The 17,535-nt window shown below is 36.1% G+C and overlaps 1 protein-coding gene across 3 annotated transcripts in view; it reads left to right on the forward strand.

Moving 5' to 3' along the window:
* LOC114148216 (partitioning defective 3 homolog B-like) overlaps positions 1-14,310 on the forward strand; it is a 210,161-nt gene extending 195,851 nt beyond the window's left edge. For all 3 annotated transcript variants that reach the window (XM_028023309.1, XM_028023311.1, XM_028023310.1), the window contains exons 24-26: positions 8,289-8,504; positions 9,439-9,570; positions 9,668-14,310. In XM_028023309.1, coding sequence (XP_027879110.1) covers positions 8,289-8,504; positions 9,439-9,553 — 331 coding nt within the window. In that variant the 3' untranslated portion in view covers positions 9,554-9,570; positions 9,668-14,310. The remainder of the gene's footprint in view (positions 1-8,288; positions 8,505-9,438; positions 9,571-9,667) is intronic.
* The last annotated feature ends 3,225 nt before the right edge of the window (positions 14,311-17,535 follow it).

Consider the following 17,535-nt stretch of genomic DNA (forward strand, 5'->3'; position numbering starts at 1 on the left):
TGAGAATTTTTTTTAATCATTCACCTGGAACAGACTAGTAAGCTACCCAGAGATTTAAATATGCTGCTTGGTGAGCTTCAGTCTGCCTGTACTGTATCAGTGACAAATGGCCACTTGTGAAAAACATTGTAATTCAAAAAAGTAAAATTATGCCATCATTAAAGTAGATATTATGATTTTTGCTTGGATTCAGATTCTGAATCACACAAGAAAAGCCTGCTTTATTTGGACATCAGCAGTAATGAATGGAAACAGCTGAAAGTCTCACATTTCTGCACATAATCTATTTTACCTGTGAGGGCTTTTTGTATGGGTTTTATATGTTTATTAGGTCTAACATATTTGAATGAAAATGTTTCGTAGCAGACTCCTACAGACCTTAATGATATGCAGAAAAGGTGTTTCACCCATTTAAACTGCAAGTGTTAAAGCAGGAGCACATCTGACATATACATCAAACTGACTGCACCACAGTAATGTAGTTGTCAAAGCATTGAATGAACATCTTTTGAGCCAAGTTATCCTACAAATTTAAAATCAACTCATAAAACCATTTGTTGATCACATGGGTGTAGGGCTAAGTAGTTTGGGCCAAGGCATTTAAATAAATTTAGTCTCTCTAGCTCTCTTCTGTTTCATTCTCTTTTCCCGCCCCCACTCAGAATCCTGTGTCCTCATTCCTTTGTCTTTGACTTGTTAGTGATCAACTTTTTGTCTGCAAACTGCTTATTAGTTTCACACACTGAACCAAAACTTAACAGACAATAAAAGAAGAAGAGGTTGAATCTTAATTTTTGAGAAATTCTTTGCAGCTAGATTTAATAGGTCAACTTTTAAGGGTAAATTGTCCAAGTTGTGTCAAATTTCCTAATAACCTATGACTGCGTTTGACTGAAACCTCCTAGTCTCTAGCAAATGATGCTGAACATTTGAATGTTTTATCTTTGTTTTCTAATCCAGGTTGATAAGACCCTAGCTTAGCCTTTAACCTCTTCTTCTAAATGTGAGGTGGGAACCAATGGAGTTTCATGTGACTTCCATGAGGTCAAAAGTTAAGAGAGATTTTAAAACCAGGGGCCAAGAAAACACACACACACATTCACCAATGGAAACCACATTAGCAGCTGAACCAACAGAATGATAAACAAATACACCCAGACAATGTATAACCGCTTACTGATAAAAAAAAAAAAAAACAGCTTAGAGCCTCATTGGTTTCTGGGGTGTCACTCCTAATGATTTGGCTCTGATCTGTCACAGTAGTCTACATTTCTCTTCCTCCTCACAGTTATAAATTTTCTAGATGCCATTAAGAAGAACCCTGATGTTCTCACTCTGCAGTTAGAGCTCCACATGTGTTTTCTTTCATTTGTACACATTGGCTTGAAAGAGCTTGACAAAGAAAGAAGACTCCTGACTTTGGATTTAATCTCAGAATTTTGACTTAAAAAAAATAATAATAATCTAGCTTTAATTGTTCAACTAATCTGACATGCTCCTCCAGAAAGCTTGTTTATTTCTGCTAGGTGCCCATCTGCATTAAAGTCTGAATTCTCAGAGGAAAAAAGTCATAATTCTGAGATTAAAGAAAATTTACTATTATCCTTTCACTTTAATATTTTTTTATTTACCTTGTAGCCACTACACTACTTGCAGTATGTGTTATTGGGATTTTAAGTGGTAAAACGACAGAGTTACATAATTCTGATGTAGAATCACAAATGAATATCTAAAGAGCATGGTGTGAATTTGGGCACAGGAACCTTTACTCTAATATCACTATATAAAACTATGTCGAAGGTAGTGATCATAATTAGTGAAACACTTTCGGAATAGTTTGAGATTTTTTATCATTTTATTTTCATGTAAAAAGTAATTTTTTACTCCTTCTCCAACATGTACAGACAAGAACTTTGACTTTTGGCAAGGATATCAGGACATTTAATCCATCCATGTAGAAACTCCATGTGTGCGTGCCAATCTGAAGTGCCGTCGTTCATTAAGTTTCCCAGATGTCAAGTGTTTTGTTTCTTTTTTATTTTGGTGAGAAGTAGAAAAGCAGGTGTTCTGGTGCTTTTTACTGTTCAAAAAACTTTTCAGTCTTTTTATACAACTGGTTCTTTCTGGATATTTTAGGCTCTGCTTGTTATTTCTAAAATTTTAATATGTTTTTAACCGAACCTAACAATTATAAGGTGCAAATGTTATGTTTGTAACATAAAATGTCTACAACATTCGCTCCAAGAACATTGTATAAGGCTTTTGTGCTCTGAAAGTTGGCTTCTGTTCCAACTGAAGCACATAAGTAGGACGAATTTGATCTGTCCGCTGGGAGGACAGGCCAAGGGAAGTTACAACATTTCAGAAAAGAAAAGAAAATCAGAGATGATTTTGAAGACCACATATTGAGTAATAGAGACACTTTTGTTTTTTTGAAATTCTGAAAATGTATGTTATTTAATGAGAATCTGTGCACACCATATTTACTTAGCCCCTGAAGGTCATTAGGAAAAGTAGGGTAAAGCGACTCTGAAAATGTATAGTTATTTATAAAAGTATATACTGATTCTTTTACCTGTGGACAACACAGAGTGTGCAATGAATATTCACAAATGATCAGAATAATAGTAAAAAAGAAAAACTGGATTTGGTTAGTATTTGGTTGCAAATTAAAGTTTACTTGCTGAATTTGATTTATTTTGTTTTGATTTTTTTTTTCAGAAGTGTCGACTACACTTAGAAAAATAACCAAATTAGCCACAAACTTTAAGCATTAAAAACTGAGTCAAAATAAAAGTGCACCATATATATGGATCTGTCTGCTATGAGAAACTGCAGTCTGGTATTACAGCGAGGCAAATATTCTTTTACCTTACAAAAGCTAATTAGCCAAAAGATTTCCATACTTTGTCTATGGAGTAAAATGCACTGAGAAATAGATTGGATGGTCTTGCTCAACATTTAAACATATAGAAACAATCAATTTTACTCTGGAAATCCTTCATTTTTTACCAACAAATAGGATTGTAATTATAATGTTGCTTCAACCCCCTCATTGTTTTCCTATCAGGTTTTATTGCTTTGCATTTTGGACTTTCCATCTCTCTGATTAAAGTTTTATAATTAAGTATCGCATTAGGACAATGAAACATAGTTAAAGTTAGTTTAGCTTCAATAACTTTAGATTGCTGCACCTTCATTATCATTATACATAACGAATTATCATGACATAATTGTTGTGATTAATCTGTTTTATTACCATATCCCTCAAATTGTTGTGACTCTGTCTGGCAGAAAATCTGACAACATAATACAACACAGGTTTTATTTTGTGTTCTGTACAGACTAATAAAGAAATAACCTAATTACACCCACAACAGTTATTTACTTTTCTTTCTCTTGTCTCCACTCTCTGAATAAATCATTACTTCATCTTTTTGTTTTCTCATTAGACAACCTTCTCTCTCTTATTTGTAAAATGTTTACTTTATGTTGAATTGATGGTTTGTGTACTTCCTTTTGTTGATGCGCTCTTGGAGTAATTTTGCTTGACCCGGCCACTCCTGGTAAGGTTGCATGTTTTCTCCATTTGTGGATAATGGCTCTCATTGTTGCTGACTGGAATCCCAAACACTTACAAATGACTTTGTAACTTTTTAAATGCTACTTTTTCTTTTTTGTTGTTGATTTTTTTTAGACCTGGATATACTGCAACACTTTCTTTGTTGTAACCTACTTCATCTTGTTCTGCTTATGTGATTTATTGATTCTACAATTCTGACAGTAAAGAGGGCTGGGTGTAGTGAATTTGAACCAAAAAAATCAGTTAAATAACAGTTATTTTTCTATTAAACTGCTATTTTTCTGATTTTGAAGAGTTTGATCTGAAAAATTGAATTGTGACCAAACTAAAAGCATTAAGAAGTAAATACTTTTTTAATAGCCCCGTAATGGCGTTACATTGTGTGGGTGAGCTTGTGTGTTTTTCAGTTGTGTAGCAGCTGTGTGCAGGGCTCCAAAAGTGTGTCTATGTGTTTGTGAGGGAGAGGGGCAGGTGCGCTGAACATAGCGAGTCGTTGTTTCCTCTGAAATCCATCAAAAATCTTCCTAATACCATGGAATTAGAGTAGCTCACATTACTCTCAATTACTGTCAGACCTAAAGAGAAATTCCCCCCAATTATCCTCTCGAATATCTGACCTGATTTATGAGAGCAGTATCTGTGTAATAATGGCAGTGAGGAAGTCATCCTTAAACAGGTATTACATAGTTAAATTTCACTTCAAACTGAGTCGTCAATGTCTTTTCTGTTCTGTTTGGACTGTTTTCAATTTGCCGATTTTTTTTTTTTTCTTTTTCTTTTTTGGTTTGATGACTCTCTCAATTACGTTAAACTACTTGTTGCATATGCCAGAAAGCTGTTCTCACTCATTACATCTGTTTCCCTCGTTCGGTCTTCCTCTCTACGTCTTTCCCAAACGCATACACATATGCACGCCTGAACACCAACAGGCTAACAGCCTCCTCATTGGGTCTAAACTCCCCTCCAGCTGTGCTCCAATTTGCCTCCTCCAGACTGTAGGGGGTTTGAGAGGGGGACGATTAGCAACTCGTCCTGAACGGAAACTCTGTGAGAATGCGTGTTTGTTTTTGTGAAAAGGTTTTTCTAAGTCTCTGCGTCTGCTTAAGTGTTTTTTCCTTCTTCGATGCTCGTCTTTATCTGTGTATGTGTGTGCGTGCATGTGAGTACTGGGTTCCATCCACATTACTTTGTAATCCCCAGCTGCTGTGCAGTGCTGACTGGGTTCCTGGAGGAGGAATTCCAAACTTGCCACCGGATTTACAGTGGATTCTCTGAAGATTACCACTGGATTTCTTTAACATTTCATGCCACGCTGGGGTTTCAATGGTTGTTTTCATTTTCATGCTGACAAATGTTTTATGAAATTAATCATTTATTCTTCCAGTCTGGAAAAAAAACCTGCTGTTTCCATAAGAAGGAGAGGAGATGCTTAGAGCCTGAGTCAAATCAAACAGTTTTAACCAATCAGTGTTTTTATTTCTGTTTTTCTGGGTAACATCAACAACAGGGAATTTATGATTGAATATGTCAACTATAAATCCATGTCAAATTAAGTTATTGGTAAAAAAAAATGTACATGTGACATTTGTTACAAGCTAGGAAATCCAGAAATTAACCCAAGAAATCTAAAAATCATGAATAAAACAGGGGAAGGGCAAGTGAATATGCTTATAGAAAGTGTTTTTCATTCTTAATAAAATGAAATTGTCTGGAAATGATAACTCTAATGTTTCTTGGGTTAAAAAAAAGTCATATGCATTGCTCAGGTTTTATTTTGTGATATTGAGATTATTTTTGATCATTTATTAATCTGTCATTTAACTATGTGAATATGGCCAAGGCCGTCTGCTGAAAAACACCACCACAGACATCATGATGGTACCACTTCATAGCTCTCCTTCATATTGTGTTTTTGAAAGTCTTGTTCAGTTTCTCCTTTAAACATGGTGTGTGCAAAGGCATTCAACGAACCAAACTTTGGTCTCATCTCAATAGATTGTATTCTTCAAGTACTTATTGGTTTGCCCAAATGTTCTACAAAATTCTTGAACATGCTTTTATTTCTTCTCTAGTAGAGTCGTGTGTTGTGATCTACCAGTTTGTAGTGAAACAAAACATTTCACACATCAAAGCTATTTAAATGTTAACTCTGCATGAGCATTTACAAGTCAGGAAATGCAGCTATTTAAAGAAGAAAAACATAATTATTTTAAGGTATGCTTTATAATTAGCTTATACTTTACATATCTTACAAGGCAGATTCAATAAAATGAAGATACTCTGTAACAAACTGGACTGAATAAAGAAGCAGTTGTCCCAATTTTCTTAATCGTGTTTCAATCATCATCACACATTGGGAAAAAACTTATTGGTAGTTTCTTAAAAAGCTGTCAACTTACAAAAAAATCAAACTAATTGTTATTCGCATCCAGAAATATTTACATCTCATACAATTGGGATTATAGACTGATTAAATTTATACAATATCTATTTGAATTGATTTTTTTCCTTACTTCCCCTAATCTACTCCCTCTTTATCACTCTCTTCCCTGCCCTCTTCACCACCTCATCACATCTGCACTGCTCTTATCTCTGCTTAAATGACATTATCATGTCTAGAAGAAAAAATGCTAAATGACAGCCTGCCTGACCAACACAGGTATATATGCCTCTGATAGACTTGCCAGCATAAAACATCTAAAAGAAAATTACGACAGAGAACTAAACGGACACATTTGAAGACGGCAAAACTGACTGTCACAAGTTGGGGGACTTTCCAGCTAAAGAGTAGACAAAATGGCTGCAGATTGTGAGAGGAGTGAAATTTGAGACGTCCAGCTGATACGCTGACCCTGAGTGAGTTCCAATAAGTAGAGCAGAATAAGCCAGAAACCAGATGACAGGTGACGAATAGGCGGACAGATGAATTGACTTAGCAGCAGAAATGTAAGGTGTGTGTGCGTGTGTGTGTGCTCATGGACACATAAGTATGCTAACAGTGGATGTGGAGCCAGGAGGGGTAGAAGAAGACATTCGAAACATGAAGGGCATGCAGTTAGACACTTTCTCCAGCTGACCACCCAGATTGGCTCACGCAGGCATCAGCATGGAGACCACCAGCAACTATTTATGTATAAATCTGTTTTGTTTAGTCTCCTTCATGATCAGATTAACAATATATCTCCAGGCAACAGCCAGTAGATCATTTCTGTGTTTGGTTAGAAGTTCCCACTTCATAAAAAAGCCATTCTATAAAGAATTGCAATTTCTAGTCCTAGGAATTCTGAATCAATTCAAAACGCTCAAAAATTGATTTAAGAAATGTGTTCATGTTGTACATCTTACAAGGAAATGTAATTACCCATAGCTCAAGTTAATTCTGGAAATTTATGATTGTAATCTAACTCAAAGTTACAATTTTGCCAAAACAAATTTAGTTTTTCTCTAATTTATTCAGAAATACAAGCGCACACGCAAGGCAATTTAAAGTGAGAGGTAAACGAGACAGATGAGTAGATCCAGAAAGAATGAGGCAAATGGTGTTAAGTGAGAGAGACAGAAAGATGGGGGATAAAACCTAATACCTCATAATGTTTGCTATGTGCTGAGCACATGTTTGTGTACTTGCTTTCCACAGGGCACAAGACATTAATATCTATTAACAAGTCCAGACTGGTTTACCACAGCTACGTGTGTGAAGGGGTGTCTTTGCGTGCGTTAACTGAGCCCTATCCCACTTAAAACTGTCACATGTCACTTATATTCTGTTGCTATGTGATCTTTGGCTGCAACAGGCTCTTGGCTCGTCAGGGTGCCTGCCGCTTGCCACCCAGTCCGCAGCAGACCACTTCCAGCAGCTTTTCATGAATATTTCAGCCTTACAGTCAGCAGATTGGCAACAGGAGAACTATTACCATTTGCTGGTTGTTTCTTGATAAAAATCCGTGGAAAGGTACATCATGAAAGAAACAAAAGCAGCAAATGCGGCGTTCATGGTGCCAGCAGTAGGTTGATTATTTGTGTTATTGCCGGTGATTTTTCAGGCTGAGCAGGGGGTTCAAGTTGGTGGAGTCATGTAGGTCAATCCTGTTTATTTCTCTGATTGCCTTTCATAACCTTGTCATTTTTGCAGATTTCACTCAGGTAGGAGTATTTGAAAATCTAAGTTAATTAACACAGCTTGCTTACTTTGAACCATGTTTATATAACTTTCATCTTCTGTAAAACTGTTTGAAGTTTGTATAACTAAGTTATACACTGTATAAGAGCATATAGATTAGGAAAAACAGAAGAATTAATCAAACATAAACAAAAAAACCTAGAGAACAAGTGGATAAAACAGTACACAAGGTCACAGTTGAACAGCCCAGTTGAATGTATCTGGAAAAGTTTTGGCAAAACTTAGAGGTATTTGGGAATATCAGGTGAGACCCACAAATGTTAAGCTCTGGGTAAAGCAGGGAGATAGCAAGACCTGAAAGGAAATAGCTAAATAAAAAGACTGGGAAATACACAAACACTGGAGTGGCTAGGATTACAAGACCATATGTGACAAAATTCTCAGGAACAGATGACCAAAATAAACAGGAATGAAGATCCAAAAGTAGAAATAATAACTAATACTAAAACTTGAAACAGTAGAAAGACTAAAATCTCTAAACAAAGTACCCAAATAATCACAAAATCATCAACTCTCTTTTTATAGACGAGGGCCGATGGATCCTGCTGACTACCCAATGCAGTCGTGGTCGGGTCATTACCCCGGACCTCCACAAGCCCAGTCGGGGTACCCCCAGTCACCAACTTACTCTAACATCAACTCCCAGTCTGCTCCGTCATTCTCCAACTTCCTGCCTGGCCAGCCTTATCAACAGCCGAGAGACCCTCGAGGGATTGAACCTGGTTACTACCCTCACCCCAGGTTAGATCTTACAGACATAGAGTGGCAACATACACTTACTGTAGGTCCTCAAGTTGCTTTGTTGGTCACAGTTTCAACTCTTTTAGCTTTTTAATTTTTGCTCTCACTGTAAAAATGACCAAATTTGGACAAGTTGTCTTGTAACCATTTCCTGAATTGGTATGATCAACACAGATCTTCTTTATTTTAAGAACATGTTGTCTTGTCTTTCCCATTTTCAGAGGTGGAATACAATGAACCCACACCTGTTCGCAAATTTGCCTACTTGTGGATTTGTTTTGTAGAATGCAATTCCAAATAGTTTCAACTTTTTGGAATTTTTTTCATAAAGTTTCTGTTTTGTAAAAAATTTGTAATAAAACGCAACTTGGAAAGCTGCAATACCTAGGAACAATGCTACTTGACTTGCTGTGAGCTTTAGTAGGCAATGCAGCCAATCCAGTTGTGCCTTTTATGGTCTTTGGTGTTGATTGGCTGAACCCCCAAGAGTGGAGGTGAGAAAGACTTTAGAAATCAATTTTGTCAAGATTGTTTCATTGTGTGTATTAATACATATTAAGGTGCATTTAGTGTTTGAACATTTAAAATAGGCAGTTATTAGAGTTTCAGAGGAGGTCTCAATTAATACTGGGGGTCCGTTCTACCATTATAATTCATGACTTTTTGTTTTCTTGTTAAACCAAAGAGAAAAAAATAATGGATAACTAGAAGTTCTTCAACACTGATCAACTTAACATATAAAGCTTACATTAAAAATGGTTTGTTTACATTCATTTTAAATGTATCGTTAGCAGTGACAACAACTCTGGAACTTGTAATTTTTTTTATAAGTTTTTTCCTGACTGAGTAAAAGTAGAGTGAGCAGCATTGTACATTTCTTTATTTTGACAGTTGGATCTTTCTTTGCATAATTTCCATGATTTCCTGCTCTCAGTTCCCAGCAGAGAGGACCTTTGCGGCAGGACGTGCCGCCATCTCCCACTCCTCCACTGCGGGCACCACGGTACGACACCATGGCACGTGGAACTGTGGGTGGGGGGTACAGGTAGGAGATCGACAAGTCCAGGTAATTTTTGCAGTATTCCTTTTATAAATCACTTCAGTACTAATGAATATAACAATGACTCTGATCTTGTTTAATTTGAGTTTTTAATTGGCTTCAGGCACCAAATGGAACCTAGCACTGACCAGTATGGTTATACTGGGGATGTAGAAGGAGCGCAACGCCAAACCAACTCCAAACAGAGGATTGCTTTCACCACAAGGTCCACAGACTGAAACGTGCAAAACCTACCAAACATTTTGCACCTTTTTCTACTATTAATACCTTGATGGAAACCAGCAAATGTCTGTGGTGAGGCTGCTTGGTATTTTAAATTGCTTCAAAAAGATTGCATGTTAAATGATTACTTTATACTTCGCACATATTAAAATGTAAAGGTCTAAGTCAATCAAAGATATAAAAGTAACAAGATCAGTTTAAATCTGGCATCTGAAGTCTCTACTGGTCCTGATGGTTCCTGTGCTTCTTCAAAGTAACTCAAATGACAGATTAGTGAAAACAAAAACAGTACGATGAATCTTGTATACGATGATTAACACAGAATAGACTCTTCAGTGTTATTAGATCTGTGCATAAAACCACTTCTGTTCTTTTGAATGTGACTGGAAGTATTTGATTCACTGTGATGAGGATATACATTATGGAAAATGGAAGAAAATGGTTCAAAAAATTGTTGATACGACAATGAAAATCACTTTAAAGCTTTATTCCACTAATAATTGCTATTAATTTTGAAAATCTAAATAAATTCACGCATTACATACAGCCATGGCAAAAACTAAGTGCATCCCTTCATACAATAATTTAAAGGAACACCTCAGTAGTTATTTTCTGTGTGACCACTTCAGTCTCTTTTCTTGTGGCGGAGACGTCTGGTCTTCTGTGCAAGATTATTTTTAATGTCCCATCCATCTATTATCCAATATGCTTATGCCTAGTGGGGTCACCTATCGCCAGCAATCAACAGGCGAGAGGTAGGGTACACCCTGGACAGGTCACAGTCCGTTGCAGCGCTCTTTAAGGGTCCCTTCACAGCATTTAGATTAGAATGAGGTCTGGACTTTGACTGGGCCATAATGGTATTTTAAATTCCTTACTTTTTGAGCCATTCTCTTGTAGTTATACTGCAGTGCTTGGGACCTAATTGTGCAATGTGACACATTAATATTGCCAATTTGTACTCGCATTTTACTGTATGCAAAGATATGCATATTCGAGAAGCTGTGCTGTCCAACCATATGCAACTTTGCAAACCTAAGTCAAGCTGCCATTTACTTTTATGGAACAGAAACGGTGCCTTTGGAAACCATTACAGACATCCATACTTTTTCAATCTTTTGTAATATTACAGTAAATATGCCAATCTGTGGATTTTTGCAATTCTTTTGCAGCATTGTAGGGCCTTACATGAGTTTAATTTGTTGGAATGTCCACTACGGGGAAGACTGGCAGCTGCCTTAAATATTTTTACACTTGTAAATAACCTTTCTAAGTGTAGAATGATGAACTTTTTAATATTTTGCCTTGGAGCCCTTTCCAGATTGATTCAGTTGCTTCAATAAATGTCTTTTCACCTTGGCATTGCCTTAACTGTCAAAGCATAAATTCTTCTGATGATCAAGTAATCAAGTGTATTTGATCATTAGTGATCATTTCTACTAAATCCTCTTAAAGTGTACTTAGTTTTTCACATGGCTATATTGACAGTCAAGGAAAGCCGAAAGTATCTTCAAAAAAATTGTTTTTGTGTGTGGGCGCCCCCAGAGTGTTAAATGTTTTTTTTTGTTTTTTTTTTGCCAGTGAGCCATTTCCTTAACTCGACGTTCAATTTTTTAATTCCTTTTGATTTTCTTTATGACTCCTGAAGTTACATCACAGTAAAGAGCTGTATGAAATCTGTCCCTGTGTAATGATATGCTTTTAATAACATTGCACTTTTTCATTTTTAATAATGATATTTCTGTCAGTCAACTTGAGTTTAATTACTTTTCTAGCACAGATTTAGATAAGATCCAACTTTATGACTCCAGCTCAGTGGTAAACTTAGTAATATTTCACATCAGATAAAAATATTAATAATCAGCTAAATCTCAAATTTGACATTTGCATCACCCTCTGATGATATTAGCTGATCTGGACCTTCACTAACTTTATTTAAACCAACTCTTACTTGAATTTATGATGGACTCTGATGTTTTTACTATCAGTATCTCTTGTCTTGCATGTACAGTCTGGTGGTAAAACTGCAGGACAAACTGCTTTAGTTTCATTTCACACCTGCTTCCAAATATCTGCATTCAGCAACTGCATTAAGATCAAGCCAACCCTGTTTGTAGGGTGTTTTTACGGAGCTGATGCAGAGCTATTACCTCTCTTAGTTACACTGACCTGTTGATTTACTGAGAGTTAGTCAAGAGAAACATTTTTGTTTCACACTACTCGACTCAGCAGTATTAACTGCAATTGATACTAAATGTTTTTATATATGTTGGATTATGTTTTAGACTGAGGATTAAATCTCAATACAGTGAATGTTCAGAGAAGGTTACTATAAATCTTGAAAAATAATGAATTTTTTCATCCAAATATAGATTTAATTAATTTTTTTGGATACATGTTTGTCAGACATATAAGGTTTAGAGTAAGAAAAAAGATAGAAAGACAGTGTGAAAGAAGGAAAGGACGAGGTAAAGAGATTTTTGGAAACTAATGAGTAAAAACTGAAAAGTGAGAAATTGAAGTGATGTTAGAAAGACAGAATTAAGTCAAAGGTCATCTCACACACTCGTCATTTTGTACTTTTGCTGGGGGTTTTTCTCTCCGTTTTTGTTCCCAAATAAGCCCCTCCGTGTTATTGTGACTTAGTAAGCTCTATTTCATTGGAGTTCACAGAAACCACAATCAATAAACGTAGAGTGTGATCAAAAAATATAAAGTAAATAATATTCAGTTAAATCATATGTGCGACTTGATTATTTTTATGGTCATTTATCCTCATGATTCATCAAAATACTTAACTAGTACCTTGACTAAACAAACTGACATGCTGTGGTAAAATGCACGACTGCAAAATGTTTTGTTTACTGGTTAGGAATACAATATGTTGGTACGAAATGGGTTTGTGAGTTGTTGAAGAGGCGTTTTGACCCAGAGTCTCTACAAAGAAAGGAAGTTGTGGAATAATGAATGAAAACAAACATTTTTCTGAAGAAGATGTGTTGCAGAAGTGAGGTTCTGCAGTTCGAAGGTAGAAATTTTGTGTAAAGAAATCGCTTGTTTTTTTTTTTTCTTTCAACTTTGACAAAAGTTAAAAAAAAACATCCTAAAAGTAAAATTGTTAGTATTTTGTTGAAAGAACAGCAGTGAAATTTTTGTTCTAGCTTTTAGGGTAAAGTTACAGGTTTTTTCAGAGGAAGACAACAAAATACTGAAATATTTTTGTGAGACTATTGTTTTTTTCTTTCAGTTTTAACATTTAAGCAGCACCTACTGTTACTTCAAACTTAAAATAATACTCCTTCTGTAGATTAAACTGTTATTGTCTAACCTGATAGGCCGTCGAAGCAAACATGTTCATAATGTAGTTTTGGAAAATTTGGGAATTATTTTCCACACCAGGATAAAATTGGACATAAAGTCAACTAAGAAAGGAAAAATGTTTCCTATCCTAAACTTTATTGCTCAGTACATTGTCTGCAAGAAGTTAAAAAAGTAACTTTATGTTGTTTTTCATTGATTTATATTTAACTCTATTAATTTCTAACTTGCCACATCACAACTTCAGTTTAAATTTCTTTTGCCATATTGTAGTTTCAGTTTTCCACTTTATGGCTGGGATCCCATAAATAAATGCATTCTCAGGAAGCCATCTAGATTTATAACGTGTAGTCATTAAAGATTTTGAAGTAAGTAAGTTCAGATGAGAAAATCATTGTAAAACAGCCTGTTACAAAAACACAATCAACGCAGAAATCAACTTCAGCCTAATGTTACTTCATTATTTCTGGAATATACTTATGATAAAACCTCTAAACACACTCTAAGGTGAATCTGTTGTTTTAAAATGTACAATGTACAAAAACTGTCCAATAGATTGAGCATAAGACAGAAAAAATAAAGGTTTCCTCAGCTCTAACTGCCTAATTAACTTTGTGGACTTTAGTGAATCCAGATGTGATATTAAAGTGTATTTCTGTTCATTTTATACTAGCACACACTTCACATATATGTAACTCTTCACAAGCATTTTATTTCTATTATTTCTATGTCATGATATTGAATGTTCATGGATTCAAGCAGAGCCACAGGCTGTTTGGGTAATGCTGTTAAATCAAGATGTGCTGCAAACTCAGTTCATGCTGTGTTGAGTTTAACACCAAAAGTCAAAAGTTCAATTATTGCATCGAGTAATGCACTAAACCAAACAAGGAGTTTGCAAGAACAGGTCAAGCATCCTGTCTGGCTCTTGAAAACATGAGTTGCACAAGTTGAAGGTACTAGCTTCAGTTTTTCATTGTGAAGGGTTCTGGTACTGCTGGTTTTGCCTTTACAGGGACTAGTGCATGAAGGAACCATTTTAATAACCTCTTTGTCTTAGAAGTATAACAATTTTTATTACACTGCTTTGTATCTAAAAATCTCAAATCTCATTTTATAATGTTGTAACAACTTAATTTCTGTTTTATCAGCATTTTTATATTTATGTGCATATCATCTTTTTGCAATAAAATATGCTTTATTAAAGACTTGTGTCATCCTTTTGGAAAAAAACAAAACAACTAATGGTTAACATTTGCTCTTTAAGCTGCAATGCATGCCCAGCACATCTGCTGAAGTTAATTTAATGAGTCAGGAGAAATTATTTCCCTTATGTCCCCCATACGCTGCAAGGTGACTCATTAACATTGCCAACCTAATTTAGTCCATCATTTAAGCTGCTGATAAATTGTACCTTTGTGATAAGAGATGGATGTTAGCCCCAAATTAATGGAAGACTAATTATCAATTAGAAACAGAAGATGGAAAAGGCTGATTGCAGCTGAAAGTTTTTCTTTTCTTTTTTTTTTTTTTGAGCATAAAGTTGTGTTACTATTAGGTCATTCTCTTCAGCTGAATGGACCTGTAGGTGCTGTCCTATTAGTCAGACACTAAAGGTGCTTTTCCTGCAGTCTCAGGAGTTTGCAATAATAAGACACAGAGGCAGAAGAAGCTTTTTATCTGCCAACACTTAATTAGCATATCCCACACTTCCTGGCCAATGGGGATACAGTGAGGAAGTAATTAAATTCTCCTGTGTCCCTGCCAAGGTCTAATGTTGATCTATAAACTGTGTGTGTGCCATTTAGTGTTCTGATTGTGATTTTTGTTTTGTCTGGACCTCAGGGGCTGTTACTACAAAAGTCTTGAAAACTAGTCCTGATCAACAGCTCTTCCAGCTTTTCAAAGATGTTTCAAAGTTTTAATCTGAGCTCTGGCTGCTTTTTTCTGTTGTCGTTTTGTTTTTTCTCTCATTTTAAATTTTTTGTCACCCATTTAGACAGGGTTTAACTGTCTAAATGACAGCCAGACCTGTTTTACAGTGATTGCTCTTTTACACACAGTGTGACATAGATAGATAGATAGATAGATAGATAGATAGATAGATAGATAGATAGCATTTATTGTCATTGAACAGAATTCAACGAAATTTCCATTGCAGCTCCCGTGCAAAAGGTCAAATATATACAGTATAAATAAGCAAACACACAATAATAATAATAACAATATATACAACTAAATTAACTAAAGGCACTCAACCACACCAAAGAAGTAGCAGCAGGTCCAATTATGGCCCCTGCTTCGAATGTACGTGACAAACAAAAGCTGGTGGAAGGATAGAGAGAGAAAAACATTTATGCTGTGCTTTTAATATAATATAATCTAAACACGGTCTCAGCAGGTCAGGAAACTGGAGAACTGGGGATTTTTTTCTGCCATAATTCGAGAGCACATATTTTCAGTGTGAAAGCAGGATTACATGTCTTTTGTTCTCAAATCTTTGATTACTTTTGCTTACATTTTCATTTAGAAAGTGACAATAATCTGGTGTTTCTCCTTTAGCTACACTTAGTGACCAGGAAAACATCTCTAAAGACTCCAGTCTCCAACCGAGCACCATGTCAGAGTCCGCTCCCCTCGAATAAGATTAGAATTAGCTTGAATCTGCTCGGTTGGAGACTGGAGATCTTCGTCTGGTCAGTCTTGCTTTCTGCTGAGGCTGCAGATGGTGCAGGCAGAATCTGCGGCGACCTTGTGCTTGTAAATTCTCTTTACTATATTTGACAGACTGTCAAAGAGCCTGGTTGACTGACTAAGAAGGAGTCACTGACTGACTGGGTGTGTAATTGTCACAAAGGCAGGTCTGGCATGCTGTAATTATTAGCAGTTATTATTAGTAATTTTAATAAGCATTGTAAACCTCTGTAATTAGGATTTCCTATTATGAGTAGCTGCCAGTTTGTGTCTCTTTGGGAAGGTATTGTTCAGTCACGGTTATTACTGGAAGCCTGGCAGCTGCCTTTTGTTCCTTTGACTTCTGATTGTTTTGCATGTACACATTGTGTTTGAAGGCTGTCCTTAGAAGAGCCAGACCTTCAGCCCTCCTTAATTAGTGTCAACACACAGCCCTGTCGTCTTCATAATGTGGACTCAGGAATAAGAAGAGACAAGCAGGGTTCACATTTGGTTGAACTCTCATCTGTTAGAACAACAGTTTTAATGTAAATTCTTTCTCCCGACGATGGGATTGGAGCTTTTAGGGGTTCCAAAGTTCAGATGAACACTTTGACTGATTGTGACCTTGTTCGGCATAAATCAGAAGATATGCAGAAGTGAAACACAAGACAGAGTGTCAGATTTCCATAAAGTCATCAGAATTCATATTTATACTCAACAAATGTTTTTTGTATTGGAGGAAATTAAAGGAATTGCTGAAGTTGGTACATGTTGCACGCTGGGTTGTTTGAACAAATTATGAAATATCAACAGTGAGAACAGAGTGAAATATCAACTCTGTTGAGAGTAAAAGTAAATTGAAAACAGAGCTCAGTTACATTTGCACTTTGGTTTTCTGCAGAAAAAACATTATATGGTAAAGGAGGCTTGCTAGGAGATTCGTATGCATAAAACATGTTCCTCCATAACAAACTTTTTTTTAATTTCTATAATATCATGGTAAAATTACTGGCACACCACACAAAATCACTAAAATTCGATTTTCCAATTACTTCAATGGTTGTAGATATATAAAATCAAGCATCAAGACATGAAGCCTACAATCTTTCTTATGAGAATTGGTCGCTCTCACCCTTCTCACTACCCAACAAAACATCAGTTTTAAGATACACTTTTCAAAGCAATATTAGCTCACAGTATTTCTTTTAGCTTCTGTATTTCAGTGTAATATTTATGTATAGCAAATAGCTATAAAATGACAGAGGAAAATAAGTTTCATCTGTGTTCTAACTCAACTTTAGATGAAATTTAACCATTGTGGTCACAGCACTTCCACTTCACACTCTGGGAAAATGTGTGAATAAGTTCATGAATGTGTCAGAAACATCCTGGAGAACAGAGGTGAAGCACTGCTGACAGTAAATTCTGTTTTTGTGTCCGTGTCAGTCCTCAGATTCACATCCTGACAGGGTCACGGACAGTGCATTACGAACACTGAGCCCGTCCTATTAAGTGCCTGTGTGTAAAAATTACATTTCCTCTGTCCCCTGTGCACAGTAATGACTGGTGGTAAACTCCTCTGGCAGCTGTTTCCCTTCTGCCCCCCCACTACCACCAGAAAAACAGAGACGCATCTCCTCCGGTGTTAACCTTGAGGCATCTCGCTCGCTCTCATCCTCTCCATGTCTTCGTCGCTTGCACCCATCAGGCTGAGGGGAGAGTGAAGGCGACAGACTTATGTTTGTTTTTGATCCA

The sequence above is a fragment of the Xiphophorus couchianus genome, chromosome 7 (genome assembly GCF_001444195.1).
Source record: "Xiphophorus couchianus chromosome 7, X_couchianus-1.0, whole genome shotgun sequence".
Lineage (NCBI taxonomy): Eukaryota > Metazoa > Chordata > Actinopteri > Cyprinodontiformes > Poeciliidae > Xiphophorus > Xiphophorus couchianus.